Source organism: Quercus robur, chromosome 5 (genome assembly GCF_932294415.1).
Source record: "Quercus robur chromosome 5, dhQueRobu3.1, whole genome shotgun sequence".
Taxonomy (NCBI): domain Eukaryota; kingdom Viridiplantae; phylum Streptophyta; class Magnoliopsida; order Fagales; family Fagaceae; genus Quercus; species Quercus robur.
In genome coordinates this window covers 40,874,768-40,889,346 of record NC_065538.1, presented here as the reverse complement: position 1 = coordinate 40,889,346, position 14,579 = coordinate 40,874,768, and the positions used below count along the sequence as shown (strand labels likewise).

General features: G+C 36.0%; 2 protein-coding genes and 1 long non-coding RNA gene across 3 annotated transcripts; all 3 read right to left on the bottom strand.

Moving 5' to 3' along the window:
- Positions 1-521: 521 nt before the first annotated feature.
- Positions 522-1,394, bottom strand: LOC126728178 (ETO1-like protein 1). The gene is made up of 2 exons (XM_050434042.1): positions 1,094-1,394; positions 522-975 (listed from the first exon to the last, which is right to left on the bottom strand). The coding sequence occupies exons 1-2, from the start codon at positions 1,225-1,227 to the stop codon at positions 522-524; spliced, it is 588 nt and encodes a 195-aa protein (XP_050289999.1). The 5' UTR covers positions 1,228-1,394.
- Positions 1,395-6,456: 5,062 nt separating this feature from the next.
- Positions 6,457-9,163, bottom strand: LOC126729081 (uncharacterized). The gene is made up of 3 exons (XM_050434811.1): positions 8,590-9,163; positions 8,188-8,419; positions 6,457-7,093 (listed from the first exon to the last, which is right to left on the bottom strand). Exons 2-3 carry the CDS (start codon positions 8,315-8,317, stop codon positions 6,675-6,677), a joined length of 549 nt encoding a protein of 182 aa, XP_050290768.1. The 5' UTR covers positions 8,318-8,419; positions 8,590-9,163; the 3' UTR covers positions 6,457-6,674.
- Positions 9,164-9,587: 424 nt separating this feature from the next.
- Positions 9,588-13,467, bottom strand: LOC126725931 (uncharacterized). Its single transcript, XR_007655636.1, has 3 exons — positions 13,138-13,467; positions 12,936-13,053; positions 9,588-10,441 (listed from the first exon to the last, which is right to left on the bottom strand). It is a non-coding gene; the product is annotated as an uncharacterized LOC126725931 (long non-coding RNA).
- Positions 13,468-14,579: the final 1,112 nt, after the last annotated feature.

Sequence of the window (14,579 nt, the reverse complement as noted above, 5' to 3'; positions counted from 1 at the left end):
TTTTTTTTTAATACTTAGTATTTTTAACACACACACATGGAGAGATGAGAGAAGGTCCTAAAGAAACTAACAGTTGTGTATATTTAAAAGGACCTAAGGAAGTATGGTTTAGAAACCTGAACTAAGAGCATCCGTAGCAGCCGTTGTAAATATTATGTCATTTTACCACACTAAAAGCCTACTTTATTCTTTTACCACATCATTTTACAATATCTCATTTATCAGATGTTCTATATTTTTACCACTTCATTTAAATATTATTTTTTTAATTAATTCTTATTTTATCCTTTCTTTATTATTTGTTCAACGGTAACATTTCAAACAATACTCTTAATTCTTTTTTTTTTTTTTTTTTTTTTAAGAAACTGGCCAGCCCCTGGGCTTCAAACAATACTCTTAATTTTTTTTTTTTTTAAGAAACCGGCCAGCCTGGGCTTTAAACAATACTCTTAATTTTTTTTTTAGAAGCCGGCCAGCCTGGGCATCAAACAATACTCTTAATTTTTTTTTTTTTTTAGAAGCTAGAAGAGTATTTTCTCATCTCCAATTCTAAAACTAACATTCCTCGAAACTTGGTTCCCATTCATCGAAACACACTCATGGGAATTAACATTTAAATTAAGGGGAAGCTGAGATGCTACATCAATAGGCCCAAAATCTTGTGCACATTTCACACAAGTGCCAAGCAAGTCAGCAATAAGATCTTCCCCTTGCTTCTCATACTTCAACCATGCCCCAAATACAAGCTTCTCATGAACAGTGCTAGCCTTCTGCCACGCTGCACGGAGGCTTCTCCGCATCAATTTGACCTCTCCAAGGCCTCTAAACACCTGAAATTGTAATAAACAGAGGTTTGACCTCTCTTGCGGAGGACATGATTCGAGTTCTGCATGAATTTGAGCTAAAACTTCTACATAATCAACAGGTTTAAAGAATGGGAGTATCTGTGGCTCAGGGACCTTGATAAAAGATTCTCTACACCAATTTAAACCCCCCAAGAAACAACAAGACAACACCAAAACTACTTTAATTCACTGCGTTGGAAAATAAATTAAGCTGCTGTAACTAAATAATTTGAGTAGAAAAAACTTACATGGATGAAGAAGAAGAAGAAGGATGCAATGAAAGTTTGGGAAGTTTCCCTCTTTCAACTTGGAGCCAAGACTGTGGATTGAGAGCATTGAGTTGAGTTTCTTTACAAGACTCAGAGGGAAAGAAAGTCCTCATCAAGCATAAGAGATGAAACAAGTCCCAGATCTCCACAATAGCAAGATGGGTTTCTCTCTCCAAAACAACTCAAACACAGTGAAAGTATGGGGGAAAAACAGCTCCTTTTAATCACAAATCACTACCCTTAGCTGAGACAAATTCTAACCCCACCCTAGCAGACACCAAAGAAGAACCTAAAAGAGCCTACTCTCTGATGAGACGAAAGGGCTCGGTCAGTTCACTGGGATATAGAACAGAGAGGAGAGACCCACAACCCAAAGGCCTATGCCCACGCCGATCACAATCGGAAAATAAAACCAGACCCACAAACGGAAATCACAACCACAACCTAGACCCAGACCCAGACCCACGCCGATAGAATAGAGAGGACAAAGCGAACAAAAGGGGAAAAAAAACCGGTGAAGGATATAGATCAGTGATGGTAGAGACGAAATTGATGGTGGCTCATATTCATGAACCGGAAGACAATAGAGCAATGGGGAAGACCCACAACCAGACCGACGCCAATAGAACAGAGAGGACAGAGTGAACAAAAGGGGAAAAAAAAACCGGTGAAGGATATAGATCAGTGATGGTAGAAACGATCTTGATGGTGGCTCATATTCATGAACGGGAAGACAATAGAGCAACAGGGAAGAGGGAAGGAGAAAGAGAATGGGAGAGTGGAGATGGAGATGGAGGCGGTGAGCTGAAGGAGAAATGAAAGAGGTATGAGGGTTGAAAGAGAAATAAAAAATTAATAAACCAATATACCACAGCTTTACCGTACAGTTGTATATTTGTGATTTTACTGTAGCAAGTTGCAAAAAATATAACATTTACAACATCTGATAAATGGGCTTAAACTGGGTTTGGTGTGGGATATGTGCCAAATATTTAGCATTTGGCACATATCCCACATGTACTGTGGGTGCTCTAAGAGCATTAACATTGGGAATGGTATATGCCATATGTTGGTTTAATTTAGCATAAAAGCTCAAAAACCCTACTGCATTCGGACTTGTAAATGTAGACTGTTGCAAAAAAATTTGCAATTGTGCGTAGAATCGCATTGTAATACTAAATAATTGTTTTTTATTCCATTTGACTTTTTCTCTCTCTGTCTCTCTCTATCTCTTTATTTTCCGTGTTTTTCAATCCTCTCTCTTCCTTTAGTGATTCTCTCTCTCCTTCAGTCCTCTCTTCCTTACTCCCACTCTGTCTCTCTGTCTCCCACTCCCTGTTTCTCTCGGTGTGCAGTGGTGGCTTGTTTGTGGTGGATCTCGGCATGGCAAGGTCACGGTGGTGGTGTTTTTTTCTGCAAGGTCACTGCATGGTCTTTTTCTTATTCTTCTTCATTTTCTCTGCAGCCAAAAGTATAAAGCAAACAAAAACATGCTTTCTCAATGCCGAGAAAATGTAATCAATGAAACAAAAGTGTAGCTAATTTTCAGTGTGAATTTACAAAGACCCAACTTTTCATACACATTCTTCCATTTTTCACTCAAATTCTCAGCAACCAAACAAAAGCTCAAATCAAATAACAAATCAACCTGAGACTGAACATAATTGATGAGCTTAAACCCATTGTAGAAATCCAAACCCAGCTTCGTCTGAACCCTGCGAAAATCGAAATGCTGCTATGAAATGCAATGGTCGAATAGCGCATCGTAGGAACCGTACCTAGAGTCACAGAACAAGCAAAGGAGATTGGAATCAGAGCCTTCTTCATCATCTTCATCTTCTGCGGCTTTGTCTTCAGCTTCCCAATTGTCCTAGCTTTCGAGCTCTTCGTCTTCGTTTTCTTCTTCTTCTTCTTCTCCATCGTCGAATTCATGGTTTTTTGGTTCTTCTTCGCTTTTTGGGTGATTAGAAATAGCGGCCATTGGTGCTGTGTGTAATTTGAAGGAATTGGAATATTGGTATATGGGTTCATGGTGGTGAAGGTGGGGGGTTGCTGTGGTGATGGTGGTGGCGTGGCCATGGGTTTCGATGGCTGAGGTTTCTGGGTTTTGTTAATCTATGGGTTTCTGGGTTTCGATGGCCATGAGTTTGTGGTTGGGGTTTTTGGGGTGGCTGGGGTTTTTGGGGTTGCCGTGGTGAAGATGACTTTGGTTTTCAACTGATAAATATCAGTTTGGGTACTGAGTTTTGGAGATAAAAATCAGTTTGGGTATGCTCTTCATGGTGGTGGTAGCAGGTGGTTGCAGAGGTGATTTGGGTTTTGGGCTTTTTTTTTTTTTTTTAGGCGAAAACAGTCCCAATCAATTTGGTCCTTACATTTTCGTAACAGTCAATTTAGTCCCTATAATTTTTAACTTGCAATCAATTTGGTCATTGTCGTTAACCCATTAATGAAATATCTTACATGGCAAACGGTTTGTATAGCTAGCACACTTGATGCTTACATGGCTAGTAAAATAACATTAAAAAAATTTAATTTGTATTTGAAATGGCACATCAACATTGAATAAAAAACTAAAATTTGAATTTTAAAAGAAAAAAAAAAGATTTCTTTATAGGATAAAAAAGAAACATGAAACTAGATTTGGTGAACCATGAACATGAACCTAGAAAAATCATGGCCCGTTTGGTCATAGAGTTCAAACATTGTTGTTTAAAAAGATGTGAAAACTGTGGTTTAAAAAGTGTTGTTGAAAAACGTGTTTTTAGTGTGAATAAAACAAAAAAATGTGTTTGATATCATGGTTTAAATAACATTTTTCAGTGTTCAAAAAATATAAATATGTGTTTGGTATGTGTGTTTTGGATGGTAAAAAAAGCTGACCAAAGTACGAAATAACATTTTTTTAATCAGGAGAGAGAACATCCATATATTCCCAATGCACAGTCCTCTCTTTCCTTCTTTATCCCTTCTCTTCCTTGAGAGCAGAAAACCAAACCCACGCACAATCCTCATCTCCATTGACGCCAAAGAAGATCCACGGCTGGGCTTCACGTTCCTCGGATCTCATCTCCACTGTCAACACTCCAAGACCCAGCAACTAATCAAGCTTCTGTCGTCGCCGACCCATCACTCCAAGATCTAGGTTCGAATCTCACTTTCACCTTGCTTGTCAATGGGTTTTTGTCTAAAGACTGAACCGTTCCTTCTTCACTCACAGATTTCTCACTTTTTTGTTTTTGTTTTTTTTTTTTTCCTCACCAATCGGGAAAACCCAATTTTTCTATTCTTTGTTTGTTGTTGAAACAATATTTGATTTACAATCCAAACATACATGCCCTACATTCTCGAAATCTTTTGCTATTGAAACAATGTTTGATTTACAACCCATTCGATTTTTCATTTTTCTTAACACTCTGTTTGGTTGTCAAGAAAGCTGATTATTAGTTTCATTTTACTGTTAGTTTTAGTTGATTGGGTTTAGTTTAATTATTCATGAATTTAAGCTTGGTGAATTTGATGATTTTGTGGTCAGTTTGACTGAATTTCGTTAGTGAATTTTTACTATTAGTTTTAGTTTATTGGGTTTAGTTTAATTATTCATGAATTTAAGTTTGGTGAATTTGATGATTTTGTGGTCGGTTTGACTGAATTTCGTTAGTGAATTAACTATTAGTTTTAGTTGATTGGGTTTAGTTTAATTATTCATGAATTTAAGCTTGGTGAATTTGATGATTTTTGTGGTCAGTTTGACTAAATTTTGTTGAATTCAATTTGGATATGATGGATATAATGTGGTGCTGTTCAGGCCAATTCCTTAATTATAGTGATCAACAGAAAGGTTTTGTGAGGTTTAGGAGTACTTTTGGTTTTCTCTGTTCTGGTTTTGTGAATGATGGTTTTCTAATTCAAAATTTTGAAAGTTTGTATTAATCTTGCACTGAAAATTGAAAACAGTTATAGGAAATTGCATAGCCATAGGGTCTGCTTGGATATGTTGCTATGTTTTTTGTTGCACGAATAGAAAGCATGTTTAAATGGTTGTTTAATAGTGTTGATTACGTTCTGTAATGTGTAAGTGAGTAGGTTTGTGGCTTCTTCTCGCAAATGTTGGATGCAATTCATGAGGATATTGACGATGGCCTTCGATTCCGAAATTCCAATTGTTTCTGTGGCTTGAGAGCAAGCATGAGGATTTCGGATAAACGAAATGAGAACCGGTACAATCTTTTTCAATGTTGCCCAAAGGATGAATGTGGGTTTTTTCAATGGTGTATTCCCTTGAAGACGCCATTGTGATATACGGAGGATTTCCAACAACTACAAGAAGAGTTGTGTGTATTGCGAGAGGAATTGAGGGTCATGCATAACTAGGTCCACCCCATAGATAAGACAAAAAAATGGTTAAGATAATGTCCATTGGATGGTGTTTGTTATGCACCGCGCTTGCACTACTGCTAACTATGACAATGGTCTAAACCAAACTGTTATGATGATGTCCTTGTTCTTGCTTTGTAACCATATTATCTTATTATGTACTACCGACTCCTCATGAACTTGATGCGTTGTGTACTATTTTTGGACAATCTTGAGTCAGCCATTTTGCTAGTACTAGGTATATGTATGGGGCTGACTCTTAACTCTTACAACTATATATTATTGTCTTAATAGTACTTTTTACAATAGTATGTTATTGTCGCATTCCTCTAGCTCTCCTTTTTCCTACATATATATTGTACCAGTACAATAGTGAATGCTTAAAATTTAATTTTGTCAAGAAATTGTTAAGTTGGAAGCTTCTACTTAGCCAATTGTTGGAATTAATGTTTTAAACAATAGACCAAATTTACTATCTTTTACCAACAATTTTAGTTCAAAAAGCAGTCTCAAGTTAATTGCCACAGTACCTATAAATAAAAGAAAACCAACAATGTCAACAACAGTTACAGCTTGCGTTATAGACTTTCCAAGAAATTCAAATGGTTCATAATTTTTGCATCTCAACTACTTCATTATATACTGAATTGCCTTCACACAACTTAGAAACTATATTACTAACCTTCATTTAGCACTTTTACTGTATCCCTGAACATAATAATTTCATCACAATACCTGATAGGGTCTTACACCCATCTTTCCTTTCAATAGGAATGAGAACCATATCAAACCTCAAATAGAGTACTTAGGTGCCTTGATAAGGGAATAATATCTTATGGGACAATCACATAAGATATGACCTCTCTGACAAGAGTGGTCCAATCTCAAGAGATCTTACTAACCACTTGAGAAGCACAAAAGGAACAAACCAAAAGGAAAGAAAAAGCAAAGTTTAGTTAAAAATTCAAACATAGCATGATGTCATTGCCTAATGACTCCATAACTAGCATCTATTTTTGTCATAACATATTCTTCAACAAAAACAAGATTAAAACTTAAAATAGAGTTTGAATATTGTAATATCCACATTTTTTATAGTCTATTCCCAAAAAGCTCAATCACGGTTGCCTGTGTAATCTGCCCACATAGCAGCAATTATTGCATCACGATACTCCGACATTGCTCATTGTGCCCGAGCATTAAAAGCTTCTTCAGTGCCACCACTGCATATACGTGCAGCTCCCGCTATGGTTGCGTCGTTGTTACTCACAAATGATCCTTCCCACGCATGGAACGTTTCATTCGCCCGGTTATACATGCGGATAAAGTTGTGCAGTGCACAGCAAGTGGTCACAATCAGTCGTTGTCTAGAGAGGGAGAAGGAGTGCATTTCATTCAGGATCGGGAACCTTGCCTTTAACACACCAAAGCATCGTTCAATCACCATCCGCAATGACGAATGCCTATAATTGAACAACTCTTGTGGGGTAGTAGGCTGCCGGTTTGCACCCCGAAACTCTTGGGCATGGTAGCGTGCAGGCTTGTGTGGGGGGAGGAATGCATTGCCTATTACGTACCCCGAGTCAACGAGGTAGTACAATCCTGCAATAAGAGTAATAACCATTGGTAATTAATGTTACCTAACACAACTATTTTTAAGTGACAATAAAGTAAAAATTGCAAAAGGATCACCATACACAGAAACATAGTTACCATTTATAGAAGTGATGATGCAAATACATAATCTAACTTCATAAACTACACATAAAGATGAAGTTAATAAAGAGGTGAGAAACTTTAGTATGCGCTCATAAAATCACCATTTCAATATTCAATTCTCCTAGTTATTAATCTATATGTAATTTTATGTTACAATTTGAGAATAGGAAAGATAAATGAAGTTTTGACAAACATTAAACAAAAACATCCATTGCCCCCAACAACAACAACAACAACAGCGGTCTTTCATAGCCTTTCCCCGCATACAATACAAAAGCATATAATATTGAATGGTCACTAAAAAGGACCACCTCATCCTTACTTAGCCACAAGGTTTTGTTTGTTTACATGTAGAACCTCAATCATTTGCTATTTTTTATTTGGTATTCAAATATTCTTCACGTTTGGATTCTGATCCTCTTCTTGTGTGTATGTGCATCTACCATTTTTTTTACACAATTTATTCTTTAAGCCAAAAAAGAAAGAAATAAAATAAATTCAATTCAACACACACTTGACCAGAAAAGAAAAAAAATAAATAACAATTTGTTTTAATTTGTTGTCTAATTATTTGGGTAGCCATGAGAACATTGATCAAAAACTCAAATTATATGGTAATAATAAACATCTTCTTCCGGATGTAAAGTAAAAACCCATAATTATACCTTACTTTTCCTATCAAAAGCTAAAAATTCCTTAACAGATAGTATTAACTTAAATAAGGGAACCATCTCAAATAAGGGAACCATCTCTGGTAGTTTAATTATTCAGCTCAAATAAGGGAACCATCTCTGGTAATCCACATTTCAAATCCAACTGAATTACTTGAAATAAGTTCAAAATAAAAAAAGTGGACGACAAGTGCCTAAAACACACAGCTACTATTGACTAGATTGCTTACCAAAAATACCCAACAGATCTCAATCCCAAAGAACAAATCCAAAACCAAATGCACCAAAAGTTTTTTTTTTTTTTACCTTTAGGTGGCCAAGGGAACTCATACTCGACATGTCCAAGTGCGTCTTGTATGACTCGTGAATCATTCGCACTCCCTTCCCATCCAGAATGCACATACGTAAACCGCATGTCGAAGTTGCATGCACACATCACGTTTTGGGTGATGTCACTTTGTCTATCTATGAATGTGATGGTCCTATCGGATGGGGCAGAAGCACTTACGTGCGTCCCATTGATGGCCCCCGCACATTTCTGTTAAAAAAATAGGTAGCTCTAATTAGGTAAATTCAACTTATGTGCAATAAGATCTCTTTCACACTTCATAGGGGATTCTTTCTATTCTCTATTACATATTTTTCACATTTTAATGAATCAAAGTGATAATTTATCTAAGAACTAAAAAAAGAAAAATCAAAGCATACCTCAAACCATGGGTAATATTTCTCATTCCCTCAAAGTGAATGAGGAAGCTTAATTGCATCAACGTCGGGCCGGATGATGAGACATCCCAAAGCATGGATAGCACGCAAGGCACGCCGGAACCGCCTTTGAATGGTCTTGAGAGAATGTTGGAAGTGGTTGGCAGTTAGCCGATAGTTAGCGTTGTGTCCAACGATAAATAGCACTGTCCAACGGCCTCCTCAACTAAAACAATACCAGTGTCATCCTCTAATAGGTGCAGTCGCTTCAACTCATTACACAAGTGCCTAAAAATGGTCTTGTCCATGCGGAATATGTCGTAACATACTTGGGGATTTTCTTCTAGTACTTCAATCACATATGACCTCCTACTCAGGATACTAGTGTACATAGGTCGCTTCATGTAGTACTTTTGCACGTACTCTATACATAGCTGAACGTAGGCTGTGGCAATCTCAAGCTCCACCTCACTATCGTACTCATCTGAATTGGGGTCAATCATGACTAAATCATGATCTGAATCAGTGTCGGCAATAACTGAATCACACTTGTGTGCAGCCAAAAAGTTCACATCAGCCACTATAAAGAAGTACATATATATATATATATATGTTGCTATATGTATATATATCTATATTGCTGTATGTATATATATATATATATATATATTGTTGTATGTATATATATATATAAGTCAATATATATATATATATATATAAATGAGTATATATGGCTGTATGTATATATAAGTGAGTATATATATTTCTGCATAAGTGAGAAAATATAATTCTGCATAGCAATTTTTTTATTTTTTGAGAAGTGATTCTGCATAAGTAAGTATATATAAATGAGTATGTATATATAAGTGAGTCTATATGTTGTTGGAAGTACTACATATATATGTATATATATATATATGTAGATATTACTGTGTGTACCAAAAAAATTATATATATATATATATATATAGATGTTACTGTGTGTACCATAGAAATTCTGTAAAGAACACATCAGATTTTCTGAAATATATATATGTCACCAAACAAAGCAATTCTTATAAGATACGACAACCACAAAACATATTTCTTACATAACTAGCATAGATGTCCAAAGCATTATATAGTAATAATAAAGGAAGGTAGCATGCAAACATTGTCCAAAATATTAACATAATACAGACTTTGCCTATTCACATTAAAGCAAAATAACTAAACTAATTAACTTCCTAGGCTATCTAAACGACACACATTCTCAACCACCCCCACAACTACTGCAGTCCACCCCCAATGAACTCAATCCAAACCTTTCTCCTATCAACCGTCATAGCAAAAAAAGTGGCTCTACTATTGAAGTTATAAAGCTCCTACATGACCTTGCAATATGTGACATGATCCACATCGGTGTACTGGTTGAGCAGTGTTACAGCTTGTGTAACTGACTCAGTGTCACCCCCCACACCAGACTCTTCGGTGTCGGTGGACCTTTTCCCCCTCCAGTTCCTCATGTCAATAAACCCCCAAATAGCCTCAATCATGCTTTCAAGGGAGTGCCATTTCTTCCTTTTTCCGCTTGAATAAGATGGTTCAGTGGTCGCTTTTCAGCTTGCCTCCAGCTTTGGGCTTCACTTGGTGTGGGCAGCTCCTCCACATCATCCACACTATCGGTGTTGATGTTAACATGCACCCTTGATGATAGGAAGGTTGCATCCAGCTCTCTCTCTTTGTCACTGTTTGGAGCTGGTTGGGCAGATGAAATTTGGAGGAAACCCGTGGCTGTGTTTGAATTGAAAAGCCTGCCCAACAGGTCGTAGTGTTTCAGCCCCTTTTTCTTGAAGTCCTTGAATTTATGATTGACCTATTAACAACCGTATATATTGGGTTAGATGACTTATTCATATAAAACCCAATACAAATTAGATGGGTAATAACCATCCACTCTTAGATACCAAAAACAGAAAGAGTAACAGCATTTCCTCAAAATTTAACTTTATACCAAAATCAGATTTTTGTTTTCTACAGTAATAAACCCCTTAGATCAAATTTTATTCAATTTCTAAAAGTATCATTATGAGAAAATGCTACAAAAAAACTATTTCAGCACACTATTTATTAATACACCATTTAATAAACCTCATATTCTTGATATGCAGGGAAAGGTAAACAAAGATACGTATACACTTACAACATAGTGCTGGTTCATATAAACTTTTTTGTTTTTTATTTTCTTCTCTTTTTTAGTTGTGAATACGTTCAGTGTTTAAAAGATGGGTCATGCTATTATGAACACAAGGTAGATTTTAGCATCATTTTAATTACAACCATAAACCATGCATATAGCTAATTGTAAGAAATTTTGTTTGGAGTATGTTAAAAGACTTACCGCAAATGCAGTAGCCTATGCTTCCTTATTGGCCATCACCATATTTGAAATGGGGTCCCATCCCATTCCTGTACGTGTGATGAGCTGGGAGAATGTGCGGTGTCGACCTTTCATTCGTTGATATTTTTGTGTAAGTTGTGTGTTGTTGTAATTTTTATTCGCGCGTTTGTTAAACTCATTCATAATGACTGTCTAAGTTCCAGTCTTGAATTGGCCTTGGGGCATATTCCCTTTAGCGTCCTCTTCTAACAATACATCAACGAAATGTTTCTCGACTACTTCAGGCCACAACTTCCTATCCTCGACATCAGCTGTTCTCTCTTCCATCTATATAAATTTTGGTATACTTACATAGACTCGTCATTTGAAATTGTATGATATGGATTAAAAAAAATTAACTTCCTACTCACTAAAAGACCCAAGCAGTAGGCATATAAGAGAAACTAAGGTCTAAATCTGGAAATTTTAAGATAGATTTTCTGAATTTTAATATAAGCAAGGCCAAGGACCATAAATGGTCATATATGATATGAGAACCCAATAATTTAAGTGGCTGCAAGGTTGCTAACAAAGTGGATTAACAAGAATTTGCACATTTGAAGAACATATAAAACGTCTAGTAATTATAATGGAGTAGTATAGACATAAATTACATATCAACAACAATCATCTCTCAGTAACTCATATCAACAACAATCGTTATTATAATTCCTTGGCAGGACTCATGTTATTTAATCTTATAGTAAACAAAAGCTAAGATTATTCACTCCACAGTTTCAACTTACATATAGTTAGTGTATTATTAGTGTAATAAAAGGAGAACCTCTTCTGACTACATAAAAGGAAGTCTTTAGTTTTGAAAATAAATGGCCCAATGATGCAAATTAGAAGGGAAAAAATTGCTGGGAAATCAAGAAACTGGTATTTAGAGCATCTTTATCCATACATCTACTTACTCTTTGTTGGGATAATGGCCAGCCTTACTGTTTATTTTTTTAGGAAAAAAGAAGGGGAAGGGGGGAGGTAACAAGGGTAAAAATGATCTAATTAGATTATTATACAGCAGGAGAGCCAAAGAGCAGTAATCAGTTGCATGTGGACATTCCTATTTGGGCATGGAAACAAGCAGTATTGAACACATTATATGATTTGTGTGTTTGCAACTGCAAAAATATAATTCTTCCTCATTTTATTTTACAAGAAAATTTAACAAAACTAAAGGAAAAATACATAGGTATGCATTGTATACACATCAGTTTATCATACACTTGCAGTGGCATTGTATATTTATATAATTGTAAGTGATTATCCCTAAAAAAAAATTATAGTGATGTCAATTTAATTATATCATGGACCTTTTTATTTTTTACTAACTAAAATGATAGTAGAACTAATTCAATCAAAACCTTTGTACAAAAGGCAAGAGGAAATTAGGACAATCTCTATCCATATTATGTACTATATTTGACACTAGCCTCTTCTTTTGTCAACACAACGTACATAGAGACTATGGAGCTTAATTGGGATTATTTCATCTTCTTTTGTTTATTTTGCTTAATAAATACATATGATATAAGTACAATTAATTTTTAGAATATTGTATTCCATCAAAACTTAAAATTTTGTCAAATGAAACGGATTATAAGTAGATCATGTTTCTTATATAGTGCATCATTTACAAATGCAAAGGTACTGTAAGAAAGATGGATTATTCCTTTAAAGCAATGGGTAAGGGAGAATGGCCCGAGTACCTAACTTTATGCCCTTCATTCTTTTGACAGCAAAAGATACATGTTTACAGTTTACAGTTACACTTACATATACTAATCTCAAGGATTTAAAGACAACAACACAGAGGCCACAAAATAAAGACAAAATGCATGACCTAGGTACAAAATTATGACAAAACAATCAAACAAATGATTCACTACCTACGAAATTATAACAATTTACATTTAGGCAAACCTACCAGTAAGGGAACACGGTGAGAGGAGGAAGCAGATGCTCTGTATAGCACAAGAGAGGTGGATGAGGATGAGAATGAGGCTTCCATCTGAATGAAGATGTGGGATTAAATAAGCCCTAAGCTGGATTAATGTCAACTGATCTGAGTTAAATTGGGATGTGAAAGAAAGCGGCAACAAGTAATTAAGAAAATTACAAATCTTTACCTGACCAAGCCCTTCGCACTGTGTGAGTTTGGCTTTTCGTTAGCACCAAAGCTTCGTAGGTGAAGGTGGGATCTCTACGAGGATTAGGGGTAGTTGGGCATGGAATTATGATTCTGAGCAAGGGGTTAATGTGATTGATTGAGGTTGGTGATGCGGTGTAAGTTGAGTGTGTAGAAAATGCATTTATGATGGGTCGGTGAGGATTTAATGGCGATGGGTTGGTGAGGGGAGTTATGGAAGTGGAATGGTGCTGGGTCGATGAGGGGAGTTATGGAGGTGGGTGAGAGTTATGCCACTGGGTTGCTCTGACTGTGTGATCCTCGTACTAGATGCGAGAGGATTCGACGTGAAGAGATGAGAGTAAAGAGAGGAGACAATACTTGAAAAAAAGCTGAACAGCTGGGCCCATAAGAGTGCTCAATATAATTACCGAAGTGCCATTGAAACTAGTGTTTGTTGTTTAAAATCAACTCTGAGGTGATTTCAAAAACATCTGTTTAAACATGGGTTTTTGAACAATATTTTTCAAACAACCCTGAATAGAAATGGTCCACCAAACACGTTTTTTTTTGTTTTTTTTTTTTTTGGACACTAGTGTTCAGTGTTTAAACACTAAATACTATGTTTTGAAATAGGTGACCAAACGGCCCCTCAACCTCCCCCATCATGACTCAAACTGCAAAGCATTGTTGTCTTCCTTCCAATTTGAGGAAGCGAATCGGGTTGAGAAGCTTGGACAAGGGGATTGGGGTGGCGTCCTTCTAAGAGCGATAGATGATGCCATCTTTGGAATTAGACCAAAGAGTGTTTCAAATTAATACTGTAGACTATTTGTTAAAAGTGTATAATCCAAACCCATTTTTGTGTGTGTTCCTTGTTCGTAGATCAAGAACCCTTAGAAACCTCAAAGGCCTCATTCTTATCAAGTCCACTTTCAACTCTCTCAAGTTTTTTATTTCTAGCGAGACCCACTTCGATTTTGATGCTCTTTCTCAAAAAGCTATGGAATTGCTTCTTAAGCTTGACTCCATTCAAGTAAATGATTCATGGGTATTTGTTATTTTGTTCAAAGTTTGGCTCTTAAAAAAAAAAATGTGGGTTTTGTTTTCACAGTATCTTCAAGAATCTAGATTAGATAGATTGTTGTCATTCTCTAGAATTGTGTTTTGGTGAGTTGACTTGGTATGATCCTGCTGAATCAAGTGGAACATTCTAGTTTCAGTAACATTGTTTTCGAACTTATGTAGAGAGTAGAGTTTGGGTTTGATCTGGGATTTGCATACGTTTGTGTTTTTGTGTGTTTTTTTTTTTTTTTTTTGATGAGATGGTTTTGTATGTTTGGTTGCTAAGAAAGGTAGGAAAATAAAATAAAATCTTGATGTTTTTAAATTTTGTGTTTTCTTGTTATATTTTTCTGATTTAATTGCTTTTTTCTTTTTTCA

Coding starts and splice junctions, on each gene's coding strand:
- LOC126728178 (XM_050434042.1), bottom strand. CDS start 1,227: ATGAGGACTTTCTTTCCCTCTGAGTCTTGTAAAGAAACTCAACTCAAT. Junction 976..1,093: donor TCTTCTTCTTCTTCATCCAT/GTAAGTTTTTTC, acceptor AAATTGGTGTAG/AGAATCTTTTATCAAGGTCC.
- LOC126729081 (XM_050434811.1), bottom strand. CDS start 8,317: ATGTGTGCATGCAACTTCGACATGCGGTTTACGTATGTGCATTCTGGA. Junction 7,094..8,187: donor GTTCCCTTGGCCACCTAAAG/GTAAAAAAAAAA, acceptor CTCTTATTGCAG/GATTGTACTACCTCGTTGAC.